The sequence below is a fragment of the Podarcis vaucheri genome (genome assembly GCF_965113315.1).
Source record: "Podarcis vaucheri genome assembly, chromosome: 8".
NCBI lineage: Eukaryota > Metazoa > Chordata > Lepidosauria > Squamata > Lacertidae > Podarcis > Podarcis vaucheri.
Genome location: NC_138766.1, coordinates 28,005,586 through 28,030,655, shown reverse-complemented (window position 1 = coordinate 28,030,655; position 25,070 = coordinate 28,005,586). Strand labels below are relative to the sequence as shown.

The 25,070-nt window shown below is 38.2% G+C and overlaps 1 protein-coding gene across 2 annotated transcripts in view; it reads right to left on the bottom strand.

The window, feature by feature from the left end:
• The window catches only part of EXOC2 (exocyst complex component 2), an 86,695-nt gene that overhangs the window by 50,847 nt on the left and 10,778 nt on the right, over positions 1 to 25,070 (bottom strand). For both annotated transcript variants that reach the window (XM_082234272.1, XM_082234273.1), the window contains exons 5-11: positions 21,565 to 21,678; positions 18,845 to 18,969; positions 15,464 to 15,544; positions 10,514 to 10,659; positions 10,328 to 10,409; positions 9,217 to 9,319; positions 5,364 to 5,482 (exon numbers count right to left, since the gene is read on the bottom strand). In XM_082234272.1, the coding sequence (XP_082090398.1) occupies positions 5,364 to 5,482; positions 9,217 to 9,319; positions 10,328 to 10,409; positions 10,514 to 10,659; positions 15,464 to 15,544; positions 18,845 to 18,969; positions 21,565 to 21,678 (770 nt within the window). The remainder of the gene's footprint in view (positions 1 to 5,363; positions 5,483 to 9,216; positions 9,320 to 10,327; positions 10,410 to 10,513; positions 10,660 to 15,463; positions 15,545 to 18,844; positions 18,970 to 21,564; positions 21,679 to 25,070) is intronic.

The window sequence follows — 25,070 nt, the reverse complement described above, 5'->3', positions numbered from 1 at the left end:
TATTCTGTTTGGAATGGCTTTTTCCAGGTCAAACGCTCTTCTTCATACATTAAAGCTATACATTATCCCTTTCTTTGCATATTCACATCAAAAACATTTTCCTGGCATTTTAGTATTAGTTGATTAAAAAAATAAATCCAGAATGTTTCAACTTGCATTGCAAAAGGAAAGAGTAAAAACTATAGGTTTCCCCCCTCCTATGTGCTTTTGATATTTCAAAACACATTTCTCATTTATGCATTGTAGCCTATTTCAAGTTCAAAGGATTTCTAGTAATTAGGATTTTTTTAATAATAATAAAAAAGATAGCTTAGTATACTGGTATGGTTATTTCAAAAAAATACACCAGCTCAAAAAGTGATCCTTTTGTAGTATTGGTCAAAACAGCTTGTCTGTTACTAGATTGATATGATGAGAGCATGACTACACCAAATTGCCACTCCTGCACTAAAAACAAAAAACAAAAAAACCCCACCAATGGTTTGTTTATTCACCAATAATAGAAAACAGGGCAAAGAATACGCTCTTGTTCCACTAGAAACCACATCATCAGTTTGCAGTGGTACCAGGAAAAGAAAGTTTAACATGAAACTAATTTCTTAATTGGTTGTCTAGCATTACAAGAAAGTACAACACAGGAGCAGGGAATGGCAACAGCACATATACCCTCAGGACTAATGAACATCTGGAGCGCATTAGCAAAGCTGACTTTTTTTCAAGTTGTCCAGGAGATAGCGCTTCAGGACTACACATTGCAGCCAGGGGAGAAAATGAGTTCTTGTACAAATCAGCATTCAAACCTCACTCACTAAGAACAAAAAGTTAAAAGCGTGGCCATTTAAAACCATGCACCGCGATTTTAAGCACTGGGTGTAGATGTTACTATCTAGCTGGCTGTGTTTTCTCCAAATTCAGGAGAAGTTATTGTAGCTTTCAGACTTCAGACATGCATTGAGGGGAAATTTTGGGGCTCACGATCTGCTGGAAGAAGGTGTGTTGTGTGTGAAACACTCCTAAATTGCTGTGATTATTTTTTTAAAAATACGTTTGCCAAAACTAAGAGTAACAAAGAAAACACAAGACACGTTCAAAATAACATAAAACGTCTGTGAACAATGGAGAAACCAACGGACCTTAAACAGAGCAAGTGCTTACCTTTTAAAAGGAATCTTTTTCAACATTTCGGTATGCTACTTAAAATGGCGTTTAGAGAGACTGCAATTTATAATCTATACAAAGCTGCAACTGTGTTGGGAAAATTTACATTTGCACAATCTATGTACAGGTTTCAATACAGGTCCCTGAAAATTAACGTGAATCAGTTATTAAGAGTGTGGCTATAGATAAATTTGCTAGAAGTCTAGGTTTAGCAAGAATAATAATTTTGAACTAGGAAGCTTTGATATTTTAAGAAGCAATGCACAAATGTTTGGTTGCAATTTCGTTTCCCCAGAACATTTTATTTTTTCCAAAACTTCATCTGCACAATTCACGTTAAGCGAGACACGCGGTTTAACGTGGTTGATAAGAGCTAATGTAAAGTTTAGTTCTATCTGTTTTTGATTTTTTAGCAAAAACATTCCAATGAAATTATTTGTGATCTTGCTTTAAGCACATGGCTTATCTAACGGATCTTTGTTTATATAAAGGAAAATCCATCAAATAACAGAAAAATCAACTGTTACGCATAAGAGTCTGTACACAAGTTTATGAAAGTTCTACAGATATGTCACAACATGATGAAACTGCAGTATTTTCTCTTGCTTTGCACGCCATATCGTGGTCTCTCTTAACGGGTACAATAGTGAGAAGAAACACTGATCTATAGCTGTTGGATTCTCTGAAGGGCAGCAGACTTCCTTACCGCCCTTAAACACCTTTGAACATTTTTTCCTGTGCACAGCAGGCCCTTGTCCTGAGCTACAGCCCGACCACCCACCGTTGCTTGTTGACCAAACAGGCAGTGCCTAAAGCCTGCACCGACACAAGGAGGATAGGATTCCTTTCAAACACGCCACACAGAAGACTTTCAATTTGCCGAAGCAAGAAATTAAGGAAGTTCCTTTAAAATTAACTTGAATCAACAATGTATTTTTAAATGTCCTGTTTGTTCCCTGTATCTGTCTATATTTGGAAACTAAGACGAGCCATTTATCAAGCGCACATTAAAAAGATATTGCTAATAAAAAAAAATGCCTTTCATTTATAAAGCTTTTTGCTATCACAACTGCCAACTAGTTCAGTTCACTTTAGAAACATTTTTTTTTTTTTTTTTACATTTAAAACAAATACACATTTTGGTATTGAACAAAGTGGTTTTAATATCTATCAATTGATTGATAAATGATTTTTTTAAAAAAACAACCCCCAAGTTACCAGATTTTGCAGTGTATTGAAGTAAAACCTGCCATTAATATTTAGACTGTTTCCGAGTTCCTTCTTTTAGTGCTTTAGGTGAATGGTAAAATCCTGAATGTGCCCTCCTAAGAATTTTATGCATTTAAAATGTGGGGAAGCTCAGAATTAAGGGTCAGAGTCTAATCCACAAGAAAACTAAAGTCTTGCAGCAAACATCTAACATTAGTTAAACACAGAATAGACTTACTAAAATCAATGGGCTCAAGTTACTTAACATTTATTTTCATAGGTGTACACTGAATAAGGCCTTAGTCGGATATTCCACCCCCACAGTCAAGAATTGAAAATTATGGAGCAGTTTTGAAAATGAAGATAAAACAAACTACATATAAAAAGAAAAATTAGGAAAACCCCCTCCATGTTACTTTAATATTTGGACTAAGCTCTAAATGCTAGTGGAGGTGAGCAAGAACTGTACCAATACTATAGCCCAGGGTTTCCCAAACTAGGGTTTCTAACTGTTTTTGCAATGCAGTTCCCATCATCCCTGACCACTGGTCCTGCTAGCTAGGGATGGGAGTTGACGTCCAAAAACAACTAGAGACCCAAGTTTGGGAAACCATGTTATAGCCAATACAAGTGGCGCACAGACTCATGCCACTCCTCTGGGACTCTGAGGAAGAAACTGTAGAGGAGAAGGCATAACTGTACATTGCCCTTGAACTTCATCATGATGTCATTTTTGAATGAGCAGTCCACTCATTTGTTCCTGATGTATGTATGTCTAGGTTAGCAAAACACCACAGTGAATGCAATTTAGAGCTTTGTTTGTTTTAAACAAGGCAACCTACACCTTCTGCCTCATATGCTCAGGGAAGGTTGCCATTTCACGGGCCGTGTGAGAAGCCTCCTCTTTGGTTGCACCTGCTAAAAGCTGGAGGGAAAGGGAAGAAATAGGATCCAGCTGCTCAACTGCTGCTGTACTTGCTGCTGTCTTCTGTTCAGCATGGAGGAGGTCAGCAATTACTCTAAACCCAATTCAAATTGCTGTAGAGTGAATTTACCCATACAGATTTAGTAAGACGCTGTGGTCGGCTTTGTGACAGTGTGGAGCCTATGTATGGCCTATTTTAAGATGCCTTGACATAGTATGGATTATACGATGAACCTCTCTTGTGTAAGCCCCAATGAAAAGAGTTGCACAATACCAAATCTATTTAATAGAGTGTGCCTCTGAGCGCTGGTTGTGATTAAACTGCATAAAATTCAGAGGAACTGGAACTGGTTTAATTTGAACAGGGTTTATATAGACATTTCTCTGCAAATTTCAAGAACCCAGTTGACCAATACTGACCTTCGCTGAGCTTTATTATACTTTTTAAGATCTGCAATATTTTGGTATAAATGCACTTGTAGTCATGTCCGTCCTATTTTAAGATGCGGCCGACGGAAGTAGGTAAGCTACCTCAAAAGTTGTGAAAAGTCTGCTAAGCTGGCAAGAGTTCAAGAAGCAAATGCCAAGCTGCATAATGATTATTAGTTTAATTTCATAACTGATACTACATTAAAGCTTTGTCTGAACATTCACTGTTAAAAGAATATTTCTATTAGGAACAGGGGATGTGAGTTAGGGATGAAATAACTCCCAGCTGCAAGAGGCCTTCTTCCAGATGTACAGTATGCAAAGGCAACAGAGGAGAACCAGCTGCTAGGATAACAAATTGAAAAGGCTCCTTTGACACAGGCCCTGTTGGCCTGTCTGTCTGATCAAACAAAGATAGATCATTCATTGCAAGGTGAATAGAAGTCTGGTAGGAGGCACGAAAGGGCAAAGATCTGTCTGATTTCCGAGCACTTAGGCAAAGCTACTGGTACGTTAGCACTAAAAGCAAACACATATCTTTACTCCAGGAACAGAAACAAGTTTCACAATTTGCTTGATATTCATACTTTTCTATCAAAGTTGAACGTTTTGCAAAAGTGCTCAGAGATTCTGTAGGAGCTAGCATGATATCAAGCATACCTAGGAATAAGTTAAGGCTTTTCTACAGATATGTTTAAAAGACTTCATTTCTAAACTGCATAGCACTCCCTTCCTGATTTTCTTGTTTGTTGTGCTATACAACTTGCGTTGGGAAGTCCGTTTGAAACCCTCTTTCCTCACACAATGCCAACAGACAAAAAGAGAAGCAGTAATCAGGCAGAAGAGCCACAGCATATTACTGTATTTCCCCAGCAGCAGAAATCAGCACTAAGCACTAAGATTTCTGCTACTCTGGGGAGTCTTCAGCGCAACTCAGACATAATGATCTCAGGCTGATAAACCATGCTTTATTGGCCCCCAAACAAACAGAGAGCCTGCGTATTCCACTTTTATGTATTGCCCTTGCATGCCCAGCTGCAGTACTAACATTGTGACTTATTTAAACCACAGTTTCCCCTTACTTGAACTGTGGTTTAATACTAACCAGGATCTAAAACCAGATCAAACTCGGCATGCCTTAATCATGCACTTGGTCCGAGCAAAGACAGCAATGCACTATAAACTGTTTAAACCCACTCACATCTCTTCCTAGACACAGTTACTTATTTCTTTCCAGTCCCTCAATTGCAAGCTACCTTCTTCCATAAAAAAAAAAGGTTTTGCAGCTTTTGTGTCCCTGGAAGAAGAGCACATCAGCAGGAATGCTCTCATGGGAGCTCCAGCTGTCACTGCTTCTCTTGATCACCAGAAAAAGTGGATGGCAAGACAAGCAGTGACTGGGTATCATTCCTACCAGGAAGGGAGTTGTGTTTTTGTATCTTTCTCCCTGTCAGTTTCAAGAATCGTAAGAATTCATATGAAATATGAATTCTTGTAAAATAAGATGGATCAAAACTGAATAGCTGAAAAGGTTTGTGTATGCGAAATCTATACAAAGAGAGAGAGAGGCGGCGGAGGGAAAACCTATACCGCAGTCTTCAGGTTCAATGGAGGACACTTTTTCAAACAAAAAATTAATTACCTTTTTGTTCTTTGATATAGCTCTCTTTACAGTTGTGCATAAGCTGCAGAATCCACTTATGTTGGGCAGCGATACATTGCCAAGCTGGGTCCCCTTCTGCATGGAGATCAGAAAGATACCTGCAAAATTATTATGCTGAATAAATGAGGATTCAAAACCAATCCATGTCGCTTCTGTGTTTCATGGATCACTACCCTTTCTTCCCACCCACCCCAATCCTGGGCAAAAAGGAGCAAAACCAGAGTTCTGAAACAGAATTGATGATTTGAAAATTAACAGTGCAATCCCAGTCAAGAGTAAGTCCCAGTGAGTCAGTGGGGCTTACCCCCAGGTGAGTGGGATACGGCTTTAGCCTATGTCACTATTACAATCAACAGAAAGACAGCCACAGAGCTTGTGTTAAATGTGCATCTTTTCGCAATATTCCAAGGCAGCTGTTTCCAGTTAACAGTGCAATCCTAGACATGGACATTTTAGAACCACCGAGTGCAATCGAGCATACTTCCAGGTAAAACAGTACGTATAGGATTGCAGCTTAAGTACAACTAATCCTGACTTCTGAGTAAGACAGGCCCAGTTCCCAAGCAAAATGGAAAGGTAGCCAATCACAGGTAATTGGAGATTAAGGCTTGTTACACATGCAAACATTCTAAGTCGTTTAAAAAAGTGGCCTATTCACCTAGCTTTAAGTTTCCAAATACAAAAAAAACCTTCACTAGTAAATGCCTAGAGACAGATACACTAATACAGAAACAAATCATGTGCACATAGTTATTAATACTGATTTTTATTTTTAAAAGAGTTTTTGTAAATTCACTGTGAATCTGGAAATGGAGGCATTGTGGTATTATGCTTTCAGTCTGCTGTTTTGTTTTGCCAGATTGTGCTACCATAGGCAGTTATTTCTAGCTAACACCATGGCATTTTTATATGGGGTTGCATTCATACCGCAACACTATTTTCCAAGGCTATAGGAGTCTGTAGACTCTGCAAATGATAACTGCAAATGATAACTTATTTACTACACCTATATCAGGTAGTACAGGCAGTGACAAGACCTGCTCAGCTTCAGCCAGGTTGCTGTGTTAGATGCAGACTACAAGACATAAACTAAAGGCAGCCCCTTATTTACAAATGCATAGTAATGTTAAAAGGGGGGGGCACCTATATCACTCATATCCTAGTAATACACCAAAGCAAGCTGAGAAGTTTTAAGCCTTTTTAAATCCCCACTCAGTATATGTGTGTTGCGGGGTTTGACATAATATAAATAAAGGGATATAGTTAAGCCAGAGCACTTTTATTCTTTCTTTCTTTTCCCCACTGGCAAGTATTCAAGATTTCTGTCCTAAAAAAAATAAAATCAAAAAATTGAATAGAGGGTGAAAAAAAGAAGCAGCTAATTATGAAATATGTCTCTAGCTAGTACACCGAGTCTTGGGGTGCAGCTCCTCCCACTGTCTACTCTACCTCACTGCATCTTTCCGTATTACTCAGCTGTGATACCACTTCCCCTACATTTCTTGGGGAGTGAAGGGGAAGTCACTGAAAAATTATTCTAAGCTCTTGCATCAGCTCCAGGGGCTTAAGCAAACTGAGCAGTTAGAGTATTTGGCAAGAGGATTCATTATCCATCCTCACAGGTTGAGGAGATATATAGGACCCTAATTCAGATGCTTACCTGAGCCAAATCCTGTTCTGTGGGACAGAAGCAGGAATATTCCCCTCCATCGTGCTCATAATGCAACACAGTAAGGGAAGCAGGAATATTCTCATAGGGGAGGGGGTGGGCCAAATTGTGTGATCTTCTGTCTCTTCATTGAGAAGAACTGCACAGACATAGGTGCATTCAGCTGGCTGCAAGGAGCACTGGTGTTATGACATACAGTGGTACCTCGGGTTAAGTATTTAATTCGTTCTGGAGGTCCGTTCTTAACCTGAAACTGTTCTTAACCTGAAGCACCACTTTAGCTAATGGGGCCGCCTCCTCCTCCTGCTGCGCTGCCGGAGCACGATTTCTGTTCTCATCCTGAAGTAAAGTTCTTAACCTGAGGTATTATTTCTGGGTTAGTGGAGTCTGTAACCTGAAGCGTATGTAACCTGAAGCGATGTAACCCGAGGTACCATTGTACATAGTAAGTGTGGTGATGGGATGTACAGAATTGTCTGCTCCTCCACAACTGGAACGGGATTTTGACCCAATTAAGCGCTGCTTAAGCTTCAAGTGTCTCTTCCCCATTCTCACTGCCTTGCGCACGGCTACTGTGAATGAGAGGCTGACACACTGTGCTCTCTGGGGACTAGCGGTGACGATCTATGTTCCTGTCTGCACCTGGCAGACATTATACATGAAGTTAGGCATATGCTACTAGCTTCCTTTTTAAAAAAAACCCCAAACCCTATATGTTCCTAAAACAGCATTTCAGTTCTTCAAGGTTCTTTCCAGTCAGTCATATATAAAGTATGCAATATTTCCAACCATTGCAACAGGAGCCTTATTAAGAAACTTGTGGATATTTAGGCTTCAGGACACCCAAAATTAACTTTAGGTTTGCCTCATAATTAAACCTGTGCAATTTTGTCTAGAAATGTGTCCTGACACACATTGCTGATCAGCAGTGCCTGAAAACCCTGCTGAGGTTGGCAGCACTGGGTATTCCCTTGCTTCAGCAGTGATCAGAGGCACTCGGGGATTTTCAGTTCCAGCAAATATCCCAGTGGGTCTTGCAGGCACACACTGCCTGAAAACCTCACTTTTTTGAACCAATCCTAGTGGGGCTTAAATTAGGTGCCAAATTTAAAATGCCCTGAATACAAGCCCCACCGAATCATTTCAAGCTCTTGCCAAATGTTCTGGGTCTCAGAGTTTAGGATGCAAAATATGAAAAAGAAATCATGATGAAAATGGGCCCTCTGTTGCTGCAGGGATGCATATAGCACACTGCTTCTAAGCAGGAAACAAGATGGATTAAGGCCAACAGATGAAACAGCAAATCCCTGTTTGCCCCATTCAACTCCATCACTTGTGCAGAAGCATCTAGCGGTCAATGTGGGTACAAAACATCAGCACTATTTTGTCTCCTCTTTAAAAGAAAATGACATAAGCTAAAATAATTTGCTTTAATATCCATCTCTAAAACCATTAAATTCGTATTTAGTTATCCAAGCTAAATATAGCCAACTGAATAAACTGGACAACAAGAGAAACCAAAACTTCCTGCCCCCAGAGTGATATATAGCTCCTTTAAGATGCCTTGTATACTGTACAAATTTCCAGATACTCTGCATTGCAGGAAAAATATTGATTAGCTGCATACGTGTTTTCAAAGCTCTGTATGTGTCTTCCAAAAGAAAGGGTGAAATTAAATGAGTGTTAAAGGACACAGCAATACAAAGGTTGCAAAGTGTTTTTATAATTAACTTCTCCTAATTTCAGTATTGTCCATTTCAAAGGTATTGTTAATACGCACTTTCAGATGAAAGCTACTTTACACCTCTTACATTGCACAAAATCAACCATAAAACCAGTATGCCTAGTATTAGAATAATGCATTCTATAATGAAACAACACAGGATCTAAGTGTTGAATATTTGTTGTGTTTCCAGTTAAACACAACGTCAGAAACACTTTGAAAAAATGAATCAGGAAAGAGACTTTTTCAAACTTATCTAAACTATTAAATGTAATCTGATGTTAATGTTTCACACAAAACACTACAGTAGAAAAACATTATAGAGATTTTGCCATTATTTTATGGTAACACATTACTACGTTAAGAAAAAGGTATTATCCAAGAAATATTCCCATCGATACAAAAAACATATATAAAAGACAAAAACGTGAAAATGTCACCTTATATAGCGTTTCTGATCATGTAATGTTGACGGAGTCTCAAGCAATTTATCCAAAAGCAGTTTCCTTAATGCATCAACTCGTGTTTCAACTTCAGCATAATCTATGGTTGTAAAGAGGATAAATTTGGTTTTCCTTAGCATAGAATGTTATGCATATGTAAAGCTAAACCTTTTAAACAAAACCTTTATTAGTTCAAGCTTTTTAAGCAAAACTTTTAGTAGTCAAAAAAAGCAAGATATTACACAGGTGACTCTCAACTTACAAAGGGGTATATTCTGGTGATAGAGCGAAAAGCCAAAACTGTGTATAATCAAAACACATTGGGTTCAATGGCGGATGGGATTGCCAAAGTTTTTCCCCAGACATTTTTTTTTTAATTGCCAAGCATATACAGCTGAATACAGGAAAGTTAGATGTGCATAATTTGTGAGTTATCTCTACTACTATCACCTTCATATAATTTTCTTCCTCATTCTTACATTTGTTAGTTCTCTGCTTTTCATGCCTAACTACAAGTAGAAAGTGAAACTGGAATTTCTGTTACTTCTTCAGTCAAATCCTTGATTTGTTTTATTACTAATTTCTTCCAGTTTCATTTCACTCTGAAATGATAGTTTACTTACAGATCTAGAAATATGTACCTTGCAGAATATCAAAACCACATGTAATATGCAACAATGTATTTTTAGAGAATCAAGAAAGAACTCGTACTAGGATTCAGAATCTTTTTCCGCACTCAGGCAAATACACAAGCAACTTATATTTTAATTTTAGCCTGGAAAGATTTGCAAGAAAAGTATTTTTTAAAACTGCAGGCTGCAACTCCATAGCTTTTTAAAAGATGCAAATATACCAAAAGAAGACACCCCAAATCTCAACCTGTTTCATGTTACATTACAGCAAAAGGACTGACAAACTCCTGCTATATGCAGTACAGAATAATGTACATTCTCTTGTACTTCTCAGGTGGAATCTGCACTGTTGTTTCAAGTAATTATTCCACACATTGCAAAATGCCTCGCAGAAACAGAAATTAAATGCCACAGAGGGCTTCTTAGCTTGTGCTGTTACTCTTTCCTAACTGACTTTCTTAAAGTTCAAAACTCACATTTTTTGAACACTTGAACCTCAGTCTTCCCAAACAATGACTTCGCTTTTTCATAGTCATTAATGACTACATCATAATCACCCTTGAAAAATACAAAAAAGAAAGAAAAAAGATTTGCCATCAGAAATATATAGTGTTCATGCAGGTAAAAACCATATCTGTACTGTATCTTAAAATAACAAGTACCTTTTGAATGTTTCTTTCAATATTCAATGGAAGATTAAAAAGAAATTTGAAGCGTTGGAGGACATTGAGTGCATTTCTTGTTGAATCTGCCTTGTCTTTGCGACCCAAAACTTCCTGGAACAAGGTATCTGCAGTGTTACTTGCTCCTTTTTAAAAATAAACATAAAAATTGGAACATATATGTAAATAAGTTGTTTACAATGGAAAGTAGAGTAGCTTGTAATGAGTTTTAACTATGTATCTGTCAAGCTAATTATAGTGATTAATTATAGCTACATTAACACATACAAACATGCATATTAAATCTGTAAGAGATTTTTTTTAAAAAAAAACCGAAGGTACTGAATCAATATTTTATAAGTGTTGATTACTTAAGACTTTTAATGTGGTAGAAACCACAGTACAATTAAGGCAACCCTAGTTCTTAGACCAAATTCTTTGACTTCATTGTGGTGAATTTAGAGTTTGCTTTGGCTACAGAGCTGAATTTTGCAGTTCTACCTAAGCCTTGTAGGCAATTTGATCATCACACAATACATTCCTTTCATTACAGAAGGATACAATGAAGCAAACACAATTTTTAATGCCATTGTTATGAGCATCAAAATACAGATTTTGTTCTTTGGTGGGAAGAGAAATAATAAACAGATAATTGGACTTTTTAGGAAAATGTGACTAGCAGGGTGCCCTTATTATTTTCCATTAAATGATTCTGTTTAAGAAATTTATCAAATTACAAGCTCTGACTTTTCTTCGGATCCAGAGTTTTGAGCAACACAGACTCGTTTCAGTAGATCCTGAACCAGGAACCTAAGGACCTGAGTGGGTAAGAATTTCTGTGTTAAATGTTTAAATTATGAGAGATCAAGCCGTTAATTGTGTTTAATCTTCATGCCTAACATAGTATATCCAATACTAAAGCATGTTTCAGTTTGACAAAAATATGCCCCTGCCTCTTTCACTCACAATAAGATGTATTAGACATTTTACTCCCCCCCCTCAAACCTGTGACTTATTTTTAATTTACCAGAAAAAGGTGAATGTTTTTAGCTCTTTTGATGGCTGCCTGTAAAAAAAAAAAAAAAGTTTCTACATTATCTGGTCTAGTGACTATAATTTAAGCAAAGATGAAAAAATTACATCAGTCTCACTGGGTGGCTTGCATGCCATTTTCTCTCGTCAACACTGTGGGTGGGCTGCTCATGTTAGAAGTAGCCTTTGTAAAATAATTGTTATATCTAAATAATGTTTAAACACTGATGAAGTTTCAAGCCCTCGATGCAAGAAACTTTGTTTTGCCAAGAGAATTGGTCCTACTACATTTCATGGTTGTTAGGGGGAGAAAAACAACACACCACAATTACCTGATGTCTCAAACCTAGTGGGGTATTTTTGCTAAATCCTATTCTTTAGAAATGGGTTACCGGATTATATTTTACATTTTTTTGTTTTTTTAAAAAAATGGTTCTGGAAAATGAGTATCTGGAAGAAAACAATGTTCCAATAAGGAAATAGGGTGATATCGAGCCAAATCAAATGTGGTCTTCTGACAAACAAGTGTCGCAAAATGCATTTTGATTAAAAACCGCATGGCATTATTCATTTAAAGTCTGAAACAGATTCAAAAACATTTATAGTCAGCTCAGAACAATTTACTGACATTTTAGTGATTTTAAATTTCCAGTTTTGAAACATAGATCAGCATAGTCAAGGAACTCCAAGATAGCATATTCAAAAACAGCCTTCTTCCAGTTGGTAGAAACAGTGAAAAGCTATTTTTATTCAAACTTTGTTTTTCTTTAATAGTCTGCAACAATTAATGTTATACCATTTCCTATTACAGCAAATGGCACCTATTCTGGCCAAGATGACCAGGAATTTGGCAAGAAATTAGTATTTTTTAGAGATCTGTATACAGTATGCAACATCTTATTTATACAAAACAAATGTTGTCAGCCAAACTTCTTTTATTTTTTTTTTAAACTGACCTTATTCAAACAGGGTTGTTTTATACAACTGAAGTTAACTGGATCTTGTCTTGAAACCCTCAGAACTGCTACATTTGTCATATTGTAAAAGTTCGTAAAATTGCTTTCTTAATCACTTTGGTTTTAAATAAAGTTCTTTTCCCAGATGTCCTAAGACTGAAAGAACTGGGATGTGAGAAGCTGTGCCTGAAATTCTGGCTCACACTTGCTTCCCTCCAGCTTTGCCTGTAGGGAAATGAGAGTCCCAACAGACAAGTAAACTATAAATATGAGATTCTGTATAGCATACCGCTGTTCAAAGCTTACTACTTCCAATTGCAGTGGTGAGACTTTAATCATACGCAAACAAAACATCCTGACATGAAAAGGGAGAAGAAAATGCCTTCATGTCACTTTTCTGATTTCATTCAATATCCTCATATCCTCAAAAAGTGAGTCAGTTATCAGGATGCAGTTCTGTGCTTACTGATACAGTTTAAGGGAAGTATTGCTTCCACTGAGGAAGGTAAAAGAACTTACATCACAATGAAACAAAATAAGAGTCTTTTGCAAAATACTTTTCTTTTCAACCAAATACCCTGATTAGCCATGTGCTGGAATTTATCCAGTATAATATCCATTGCAATTTACCACCACCAAAAAACCCCCACTTTCTTCATATTTTAATGGTTCTTCTGAAAGACTCCTTGAACAAAATGCCAAATAAAAATGTTTCCTAGTTTGGAAGTCAAGTTATTTCAACTAAACTCTGGATAAGATAGAGAAAAGCAACACCTAATCACATATTTAGAAACCAGCCTTCAAATCATAAACCTCTATTTAAGTTTGATTTAGAATGCTGGGATGAATATTTTTTTATATCATCTAAGATTTCAGCATTAACTTGTCTTCTTCCTTCAAAATGTAGTTTATTACAATCCCATTATTTATTAAATTGTGATATGTGTTTCAAAGCAAGTCAGGCAAAGGTTACATCTTCTGCTAAAATAGCTCGAGTGGAAGAGTAGAGTGTGGCAGATTAGGATATAACATACCCTTAGGAAGTGGATCAGTTACTCTAAGGCCGTGGCTTCATCCAGAGAAGGCAAAATCTCTGTATTCACCAGGCAGGGTTTGAAATGAAACCCCTATAAAAGCTTCAAGCTGGTATGTTAAGAGAACATGAATATCTCTCTCCCTTAGTGCTAGGAAATCAAAGATCCCATTCTGCAAAAAGAAGCCACTTCAGAGGTGGGAAGTTTTCACAATTTTCCAGCCCTTTCCACAGTCCCCCCCAAAACAGGTGGTCCACAGGGTCCTTTGACTTTCTGGAGTCAACTTTCTGGGGGGTACAAGGTCCTGCAGGGATACCAGGGTTGAACTGGTGAACCCTCTCATGTAGCAGGATCTTGCAATCTAAGTAGAAAGCTAAGAAAGAAGTCTGATCATACATAATATAATTATTTCCGTGGAATATAACACGAGACAAAAACTCCCAGTGTCTCTGCAAATCTCCCAAGTATTTTCAGAAATGCCATTAAGTGACAAAGGTTTTGTGTTAGAAATCACATTCTGTAATTTGAAGGCTTTTTATATTTAGGACAGGGGTTGTGCACATTTAAATATATATATACTGTATAGAGAGAGTTCAACAGATTTTTTTTAAAAATAAATAAAGTGGTATCACCAGACTGAGGCACAGAGCATTCCTGGAAACCTAAAGAGGCTAAGGAATTTGTCAGATATAGCAGAAATGGAAATGTTAGTGTCTTCAGCGCACATCAAAGACTCAGGGAGCCATCCTATACACAAAGCAAGCCAGTGTAAGTTAAGCTGATGTAAAACTATACCAGATCCAAACACCACTTGGCTGTGAGGCTACTGCTGGCTGAGCTGGAATAAGCATGGCAGAGGAGAAACAAGCCTATAAAATAGAGTTTGAGTTAACGGCTTTTTGCTGCCTTAACTTTGCTGAGGTGCCGGGTCATGTGACTGAGGTGACCATTTTTCCTGTCTCGTCCCACACCCAGAACAGCCCTTTCACCAGCTTAAGGTTTAGCAGGGACGCGGGTGGTGCTGTGGGTTAAACCACAGAGCCTAGGACTTGCCGATCAGAAGGTTGGCGGTTCAAATCCCCGCGACGGGGTGAGCTCCCGTTGCTCAGTCCCTGCTCCTGCCAACCTAGCAGTTTGAAAGCACGTCAAAGTGCAAGTAGATAAATAGGTACCGCTCCGGCGGGAAGGTAAACGGCATTTCTGTATGCTGCTCTGGTTCACCAGAAGCGGCTTAGTCATGCTGGCCACATGACCCGGAAGCTGTACACTGGCTCCCTCACCCAATAAAGCGAGATGGGAGCTGCAACCCCAGAGTCGGTCATGACTGGACCTAATGGTCAGGGGTCCCTTTAAGGTTTAGCAAGCTTGGCTCAGCTGGCTGGGTCCCAGATAGGTCAGGATGGAGGAGAAATGCCAGTGTATGACCAGGTAAGCCGAGGAAGAGGGAGTTCAGCCAGTGTAAGCTGGCTATGCTGGAAACCTCAATGATCAACCAGAGATCCTAAACTGCTCATGTTAGAGGATGTTACTATAGGATTGCTCCCCAAATGGCTACCATTTATCCAATATTTTCACAAATGGCACCCAATGTAGAGAAACAAGACCATGTACTTGCAAAATTATTCCATGTCTCGATTGATATTCAAAACTCTTTCTGAAGAATATGAAATGTTAAATGATATAATAAAAGCTATTAAACTAGGCTCCGTAAACCTGCCTCCTATCCAGATGAATTGCCCTTTGTAATTAAATCCTATGCAATGCTATCATTTGTTAAACTCTTAGGCTCCATATATTCTCATGATTTGGAAATAAGAATCTGGAAAAAAATGTGTTTCCCCCAAAATTTCAAAGTCCAAGAAATATGCCTCAACTTGTTATAAAACACGAAGTCTATAAATAGCTGTTACTGGGTGTTCAAAACTCACTGTTCAGAACATTCTCTAGTTTTTGCGTCATGGATCCTTCCACTTTTTCTGTTCCATCCGCTTCCAGTTTTTGATGGATTGCTGAAATAAAACATCTTGTTAAATGCCAACCATTTTAATGGGTGAGACAACATGTCTGAGCAATACCCTTGTTAGATCTGAGCGGTACGTGTTTGTTACAAAAGAATTAGCGATCTAGTGAAGCGGGCACTGTTGATAAGAGCCAGATACTTCAGACTTCTAAACTCTCCTATTCTGCAAGCTTACGGTATGATCTTTGGCAGTACGGCTGAAGTCATCAACCTGTGGGGGGCCAGGTTTCCTTATTTAGTCCTCTAAATTAACATTAAAATTCTGTATTATATATTGGGCTTTATTGTATGTAGTATAAAATAGTTCTGTTTCGTATATTTTATTTTGTTTCATTGACTGTAATTTCTTGCTTTATCCGACTCTCAAGAAGCAAATTTATTTTATACCACTTTGTAGGTCCTACTGTGCTCTAATATGGAAAGGTTAATGCGGCACTGTGGAATAGGATAAACTAAATATAATTGTTATCTCACCAACTTTTCACGCCTTCCTCAAACCACTGGTCTTCACTAACAGTACCTGGGCACACTGCCACGACTTTCCTTAACTCTAGAGCTTTTCCATGCCTGAGTTCTTCATTTATTTATTTAGGGTATCTTACCAGAAGATTCCTATGCTAGCTTCCAAATTAAAATACTCCCCCCCCCCACTTTGCTTCCTTCACTCCTGATGTCCAGTAACTTTATTCTTGTCCTATTATTCTCTACTATTGCTTGTTCTGTAGCATATTTCAGGGGCTATTGTGACTAGGAATCAGGGAGTTTATGAAGAACACACACACAGGATTTCTGAATAACGGTTGGACTGGGAACATAACATTTGAATATTTCCAGTTTAGGCAATGGGACCTCTTGCTTGAGAACGGTGGTGGGAGAATATTTGCTGAATTCATTCCCACCAAAGTCCTTCATTTATCAATTTACACCAAGGGTGGGAAGCTTGTTCTGCAGGCCTATGCTTTGAAACTGACTTTCATGTGAAAATAAGAAATGAAAAACCTATAGGGCAAGCCAAAAATATGCCAAAGTAGATGTTAAGACTTCTTGTGCCGTGTCACACATCAGATGCCTAAGTAAATAACGCTGAATTAAAAGCCATTATCCATACCAATTTGGAATGTGTAATGTCTACAAAACTATTGTTTTAGATGTGAAACGGGAAAGGGAAAGAAGGGCTGATCTTACACAGTTTTGCCAAACAACAAAATGTTCACTGGAAGGAAGTTCAGTAGTGCTTGCTTTGGCATTCCCAAAGGATTTACAAATCAGGTAAAATGATATATTTTACTGGATCCATTTAATGTAAAAATACGAAATCTTCTTGATCACCTTGTATGTTTGTATACCCACATAAGTTCACTCAGTTACATAGATGCCATTTCTATCTGCATCTCACAAATGATCAGGTCCCATGCTGGCATCATCTAAATGCTACCACTTTACAATTAAAGTACACAGGGGATTATAGACAAGATCTGACAAGAGAGATCTATTAATTTTTCTATGCAAATTAAGATGATCTGCATAGGTAATTGAAAAGAAAATTTTCAGTTTGCATAGGAAAATGTTCTGATGCCCCAGAGAGTGATGTAATTTAGTACAGTGGTACCTCGCAAGACGAATGCCTCGCAAGACAAAAAACTCGCTAGACGAAAGGTTTTTCCGTTTTCAATTTGCCTCGCAAGACGAATTTCCCTATGGGCTTGCTTTGCAAGACGAAAACGTCTCGCGACTTTGTTTCCTATGGGAAACCGTGCATCGCAAGACGAAAAATTCGCTAGACGACAAAACTTGCGGAACGAATTAATTTCGTCTTGCGAGGCACCACTGTATGTTTATATTACTTGCATTTGGTAAGCAAAGCTAAACTCTTTGAACCTGCCAAGCTTGCCTAGTTTCATATCTGCAAATGGCATCGATTCACTAACAAACTTACAAAATAAGAAGATCTTGCCATGGAAAAATAAAGTGTAAAGTGCTGAAAAATGTTCTGCCCACATGATTAAAATCTGATATGTCCACCAAGAACCAGATAAAATATATTCAAGGGCTGGATTTGGACCACCATGCCTGTCCAACAGCAATGAAGGCAACTGGTAACGCTACAACTCTTTAGATTATGAAGCATCAGTTACATGGCATCCCTACTTTCCCAATTTTTATTCCCTGCTTATACCAGCAAACACTAGAAATATATTTCTTTTTGTATGCTGCCAAATGGAAAGAAGACCCAGATTATGTGGCTTTCACACAGACTGGCAATTAGTTAAAAAGCAGAGAACTGTCATGCTTAAGCCAATATCCATTTTACAACACTAATTACGAACAAGAGTTTGTTTTTCCAGGAGATGTGCCTGATCAAAACAATACAATAGATAAACTAAGAAAACATTTATTATTATATTAGTGCCACAATATTGATTTTATCTGTGTGGACTTAAGAGCATAGGGCATTTCTGCTTTGCACTATCAAAAAGCTGGAAAAGCCCCAAAAAGCTTTTAAATACTGAAAAGCACCTTCTATGAGATACTGCAGCACACTTACTCTCCAGTTCTACATCCACACAAACTAAACAATAAAGGCAGTTAAGAAAGCCTATAAAAGTGCAGAACACATTGTAAATGTTCCATGACCAGAATCTCACATTTCTGAAATGTAATTCTTCCCACGAGGGAAAAAAACAAAACACTCTCAACAAATGGGTAATGACAAATGTTCACGTAAAGGACTTCTTTTCTGATCCCAGATAGCAGCTTCCCTCAGATTCCTCTGTGCTGATAGAACTAGAGAGCTTTTCCTTCTATGAACTACAGATTGTTTTAAGATGAGACGTAAGCATCAGTTTATGCAAGGATCCAGTTTACACAAATCTCTGAACTCAGGGGCCTGCTACAAACTGTGCTGAAAGAGAGCATCTATGTATTTAATTTCCAGAAAACAAATGTATTTTATACCAATTCTTACCTCAGTAATATAGAGAAGCCTGTTAACTCAGTCACCAGAGTAAAATAATGTAAGCATCTATTCACGTGAGTTAATGCTATTCAAAAGTAAGAATTAGCATTTTTGGAGAGGGAAGTTATAAAATCTTTTGGAAATACCTAACAGGTACTTTTCTCTATCGATTTACAGCTCTTCAGAACTTCCTGCCTCCACTAGTGACCTTAGTCATCTATAATGTTCATATTTGTCTGATCCATGTCCATCCACATATTCTTCTAGAAATCAGGGCAAAAATAAAGGCAATTAATACAGTATAGTTTTCTGTATACTGCATCTGACACTTACCTGATAAGGCATCTTGTGCTTCAAAGAAAGTACTGAGACCTCCTTTGACATACTGTAGACTTCCCTCGTTTTTCTTGTTGGCTTGTTTCTTCAAATTCATAACTGCCATTTTAAGTTGCTCAAAACTGAAACCAAGAGGCAAGAAAGCAAATTGAATTCATTCATATAATAAACACGAAATGAGATACTTAAATTATGAAGAGATTGAAAACCCTAGCTACAGACTTAAGAGACACCAGAATGCCTAGTGGACAATTTCCTAATTTCTCCAGTGGCATGAGCTGACTAGGCATGTTGCAGTGTTGTGCTTGCTAATACTTGATGGAAGTTGTAAATTACCAGGTTAGAATATGAGAATCAACCATGAAAAAGCCATGGTTATGTGAATGCACCACCAAAAACATTTGGAACAGGTAAGGAGAAGGAAGAGAACAGAACAAAAAAAGAGGAAGATTTACAGAAGATGTGAGACCAGCTAGGTCTCAATATCTATTAGAAACAATATTGTTAACTGAAACACAAAGTATTGTAATGGGTCCTTTACATTTTCTTTTTTTTAAAAAAACCACTAGATTTTTGGGGGGAAGAGAAAGAAAAGGAAAAAAGAATAGAAATAGACAAATTAACAAAATTGTCTACAGCTGCATGATATAGCAAACCAAAATGTCATTCATACAAATCTTTCATCTCCTAGTTGCTGTTACTAGTCTAAAACAATAATTGGATCTTGGCCTTTTAAAATTTCGGTTTTCTATCCTTGTACTTTTGTTTATTCTTGTCATAATGACAAATGTACTTGGTTCAGCAAACATGCCAAGAGGAGGAATATTCAATTTAAATAAGTAAATACGTTAACAATGAACTCCAGCTATGAATTATGGCTACCGTCTAGAGGGCTACATTCCAAGAAATGAAAGAGTTTGGTATTTCAAATAGATGGAGGTATGAAATAATGCATTCTACACACAAAAATGGTGAAATGAGAAGCACAATTTTTCATACATATCAGAGGCAAAGTACTGGGGTGGTTTACTTTTTTAAAAACACGGTAAAATCAAATTATTGGGGTTTTCAAGCAAAGTAAGAGCAGCTCTGCTGGATCAGACAAAAACCCAGGAAGTTCATCATTCTATTTTCGCAGTAGCCAGCCAGATGTCTATAGGAAGCCCAGTAGCAGCCCTCTTCCACTTATGAGCCCCAAGAAGTGGTGTTCACCTATTGTGATAATGGCAATAGATAGCCATCATGATTAGTACCAACTGATAGTGTTATTCTCTATGGATTTGTCTAAATCTCTTTTAAAGCCATTCAAGCTGGTGAACGTTTTCTTGCATTCTTCATTCAAATCTTGCATTCAATTAATATGATAGTAAATCTTATGAATAGGAAAATTGTTCCCTGAGTTATTAATTTATGGCTAATATTAAGACATTTACACCAAATCTCAGAGTTAAGATGCAATCCACAACCTTTGCAATTGCTATTATTCATTATTTATTCGCCTTCCACATGTATGTCTCGAGGTGATGTGCACGACATAATAAAAACTGCTAAAAACAATTAAAGACATAATTGAAAATAACAGCAGATGAGTTGAAAAAGGAGAGGGAAGGAAAAACCCATGGTAGAGATCTGTTCATCCAGCTGGGAAAGCTTGTCAGAACAAAAATGTCTTCAACTGTTTCCGGAAAGTGCAGAGCGTGGGCAAGTGGAAAGTGCAGAGGTAAAGGGACGCATGACCATTAGGACCAGTAGTGACCGACTCTGGGGTTGCGGCGCTCATCTCGCTTTATTGGCCAAGGGAGCTGGCGTACAGCTTCCGGGTCATGTGGCCAGCATGACTAAGCCGCTTCTGGCGAACCAGAGCAGCACACGGAAACGCTGTTTACATTCCCGTCGGAGCAGTACCTATTTATCTACTTGCACTTTGATGTGCTTTCAAACTGCTAGGTTGGCAGGAGCAGGGACCAAGCAAAAGGAGCTCACCCCGTCACGGGGATTTGAACCGCCAACCTTCTGATTGGCAAGTCCTAGGCTCTGTGGTTTAACCTACAGTGCCACCACCTCGACAGGAATACAGTGGTGCCTCGTAAGACGAAAAGAATTCGTTCCGCGAGTCTTTTCGTCTTGCGAAGCACGGTCCGTCGCAACTGCGCCTCTTCAAGCAGCTTTAAAAAAAAAGCACAAGACGTTTTCGTCTTGCGAAGCAAGCCCATAGGGAAATTCATCTAGCGAAACAACCGAAAACCCTTTCGTCTAGCGAGTTTTTCGTCTTGCGAGGCATTCGTCTTGCGGGGCACCACTGTACTGTTCCACAAAACATAGGAAGCCATACTAAAAGCCTTGCTTCAAGTTACTGTGGAATGGGCTTCTGATATCTTTGAAACTTGCAGGAGAAGCTCTCCCATGCTCTGCAGTGACTACTAGGTATTTAAGGGTTAAGGAGATCTCTCAAGTAACCTTATCCTGAAGTCCCACAATTAGGGAATTATATGCTGGCGATAATTTGCCTGCACAAGCAATCTAGCTTGCCACGTTCTGCACAAGATGAAGCCTATGGACCAACCTAAAGGTTGCCTCACATAGTCAGTAAAAGATGTCACTGACACAAATCTTTATGAGCTACTGATCTGCAACCATTAACCGCCAATTCACACCCAGTATTACTGATCCTTCCTGGATAGTATTAAAGCACCCACACAAATTTCGTATTTACTAACCTTGTTGTTGAATGGTTCTCTATCAAATACCAGGCTGCAGAAAAGTTTTCACTGGTGAAGTCAGCACTCATCCCAGGAAACAGAGCTTCCAGCTCCTTTTGTGGAAACTTTCCTCTGAAAAGTAAATAAAAAATATTTACAGAAACAAGGCCAGGAGGAAGAATGCTCTCTTACATATACAAACACAATGGATTGTCATTCAAATGAAGGTATCAAGCATTAACATTACAATCCCACATACAAGTTACATGTGTCATGGGCATCAATGGATTTCATGGCACTTTTCATGCAAATGTCTGCAGGTCTGTTTTAGTGCAGCTGGGGATTTTTTAAAGCTCTGAGAGTGTAAGTCACTGGCATGGCAGAGGTGAGGCACCACATCCAGAATGATACTCTCCCATATAACTAATGACAGGGGCACCCAGAGAAGCACTTCAGAAGACAAACTTAACATTTAGGTAGGCTCATGTAGGGGAAGGCAATCTATTAGGTACAGATTGAAGGGTTAAAACCAGCACTTTGAATTGTGCTGTGAAATGGGACTGGAAGCTAGTGTGGTTGTAACTGGCAAGGTTCCATTCAACCAGCCCCAGTCAACAATCTAGCAGAAGTATTCTGAAGCAATTGGAGTTTTCAACTGTCTCTCCTTCACCCCCTTCCGAAAGAAAGAAAGAAAGAAAGAAGAGCCCTACATACAACACACTGCATTAAACCGATCTGAATGTCATTTAAGCAAGCTCTATCATATTACACGGCTCCTTGATTCGCGTGAAACTTAACAACTACATTATGTTCCATGATGGATGAAACCTGTGACTAATTTGTTTTCCTGTATTAATCACCCCTGCACTTCTACTTATAGTAGTTAGCCATGGATCACCTGTTTAGAAAATTCACTGAGAGACCACAAACAAGCAGAAACCAAACCTCTTGTTTCTTAACTACTCCAGCGAACTCTGCAATAAAAGCGAACACTCTACGGTGCATGACACATTTAGAATAAAACAGAACCGCCTTTGAGTGAACATCCTGTTCTTAGACCTGAGTCATATGTTACCACTGAGGCATGGGAAGCAACATGTCTGCTAAACCTAAGCCCACGAATTTTGTGTACAGACATTACCATTGCAGGGTGGACCACATGGAAATGGATCCCAAGCTTTTACAGTAATAAATAAATTTGCTTTCTTACAGAATAATAATATTAAAATTTATTATTTATATTCCACCCATCTGACTGGGTTGCCCCTTATTCCCTTTTCTTTATCTTCTTCCTGTTCATAAAATGGGAATAGAAACAGAAAACAAAATAATTTGGTATGAGTTTAAGGCTCTGTGTTATAACATCAGGTCAGAAATGGAAAAATGAAGAGGATATTCTGCCTTAGGGAAGGGTATTGGATTGGATGCCCCATTTATTTCCTTGGAACTACATGGCTCAATGAAAATTAGAGCCCTTTGCAGGTGGTTCAGTTTAGAGCCTATATAGCAACGTTAGAAACTCAGGTACATAAACTAGGCTGCAAATGGCCCCTTAAACCAGGGTTACAGTCGCCAAAATAGAATGCCTAGTTGCCATTTTGGGGCCAGATGGCTCGAAAGTCCTATTTTTCAATACGGCTTTTTGGTTCCTGAAATTCATTCTGTTTGTGCCGATAAAAATAAAACAGATAGAATTCTATCCGATAGCCAGGTGTGAAATGTGCCTGGAACCTGGTGAATTCCGAACGTTAGCCTATAGACATGATGGAGATCTGGAACCACTTTTTCCTGCCCTACTCCAATATATCTTTTAGTATGGGTCAATGTGGTTATAAGCAACACATGCAGATCGGATCCACACCATCAAGAACCCTTTAAATTGGGAAGGGGCAATGATGCACTAAGGGTAGGGGCAATGACATCTTTACCACACTGATACTATGGGTCACAATAACACAGGAGCATAGCAAGTTACCTTATACTGATTTCAAACGAGGGTCCCTCCCAGTGCTACCTGGAGATGCAGAGAATTGACCCTTGGACCTTCTGCATGCACTGAGCTAGGTCCTTCCCTAACCTTTATTATGCCAAATTACCTACTCATATAGAAACACATTGTTTTGAGGACAGGTATTGCTTACTCCTCCATATGTGTGCCTCAACTGTGAGAGCATTTGGGAAACCTAGATCTAATGCATCTAGCTATGGATAACATCTTGAAAGCTGAATAGTGGAGCTTAGATCACCAGAAACCACATGAGTGCTATTCTTCACAAGATTCTACTGGCTCAAATGAACTGAAGAACAGATATATCTAAATCACTCAGCAATTGTCAGCAACAAGGATGCCTTCCTCCCTCTATTCCCTGTCCTCCTGTCTTGCTATGGGTCCAAAGGCTATAATGTTACAAATGTTACAAATGTTGCAAAAAATAGACAGCAGAGCTGAATCTTGCTACGTATAAAGGCAATACTTTATTTTGCAAACTTTATTTCCTTGCTTACTAAATGTATTAGTTAGTCTCCTGATAGCAAACACTATTCAAATAATAACTATTTCAGTACATATTTAAAATATAAAAAATAAAAAGCAAAATTACAAAAATCCAACAACAATATAAAAACAGCAATTCAACAATTAAAAAGGGAGCTAAAACATTAACAAGAGGTAGACAGTCTTAAATGCTAAGAAAGGAAATGGGATTTTTTAAATTAAAAAAAACCTGCTAAAACAGAGGCTGTCAAAGTGGGCAGTAAAAAAGAACAAAGATTCCACTTGGCTCTGAATGTTGTTTTTTGTTTTTTAACTGATATTGAAACTTTCAACTGTATTATTTTTAGTTTTGATTTTTTTAGTTTTAATCCTGTTACCCTTAATTTTTTTTTAAATAAACCACATTGGAGGCTATTGTTAGGGCTGAAAGGTGGCATAAAAATGTTTGAATAAATAAGTAGAAGTCCCTTTAAAAATGAAATAACATTTCAAGATGTTGACTACAGCACCTAGTATCAATTTCTATGCTTCTGGAAGCTAATCACAAAATACACACAGGCTTATGAAAGCATGCCAAAAAGAAATCAAGTGAGACTGTGATAGGATGAGGACCATTGGGCAACGTCCATTAATAAAAACAGAATTGTATTCTGGTAAGTGGTTTGATTATCATAGCTCAGTTTGTCAAACGGACTGGATGACAGTATATGAGACAGTTGGCTCCACTCAAAGTGTGTTATGCTTTCATTGCATTCCACTGTCAAACTAATTTCTAGGACTTGCTTACTGGCTCAAGTATCATAGTCAGCCTGCAACAGTAACAATGGCGAGTCTATGATCTCTGTCTTACTTGAGAGGTGAGAGTCAAAATACGGGGTGGCAAACGTCAGCTTGTAACCAAAGAGTGACCATGCTGAGCCGCCTGGAAAATGTAAAATGGCATTATGTATCTAATTTATCTTAAAAACAAAATAAAAGTGTCACATCAAGAAGAATGCAACTTCAAATGCTTTTGCTTTGGCTGGCTCCC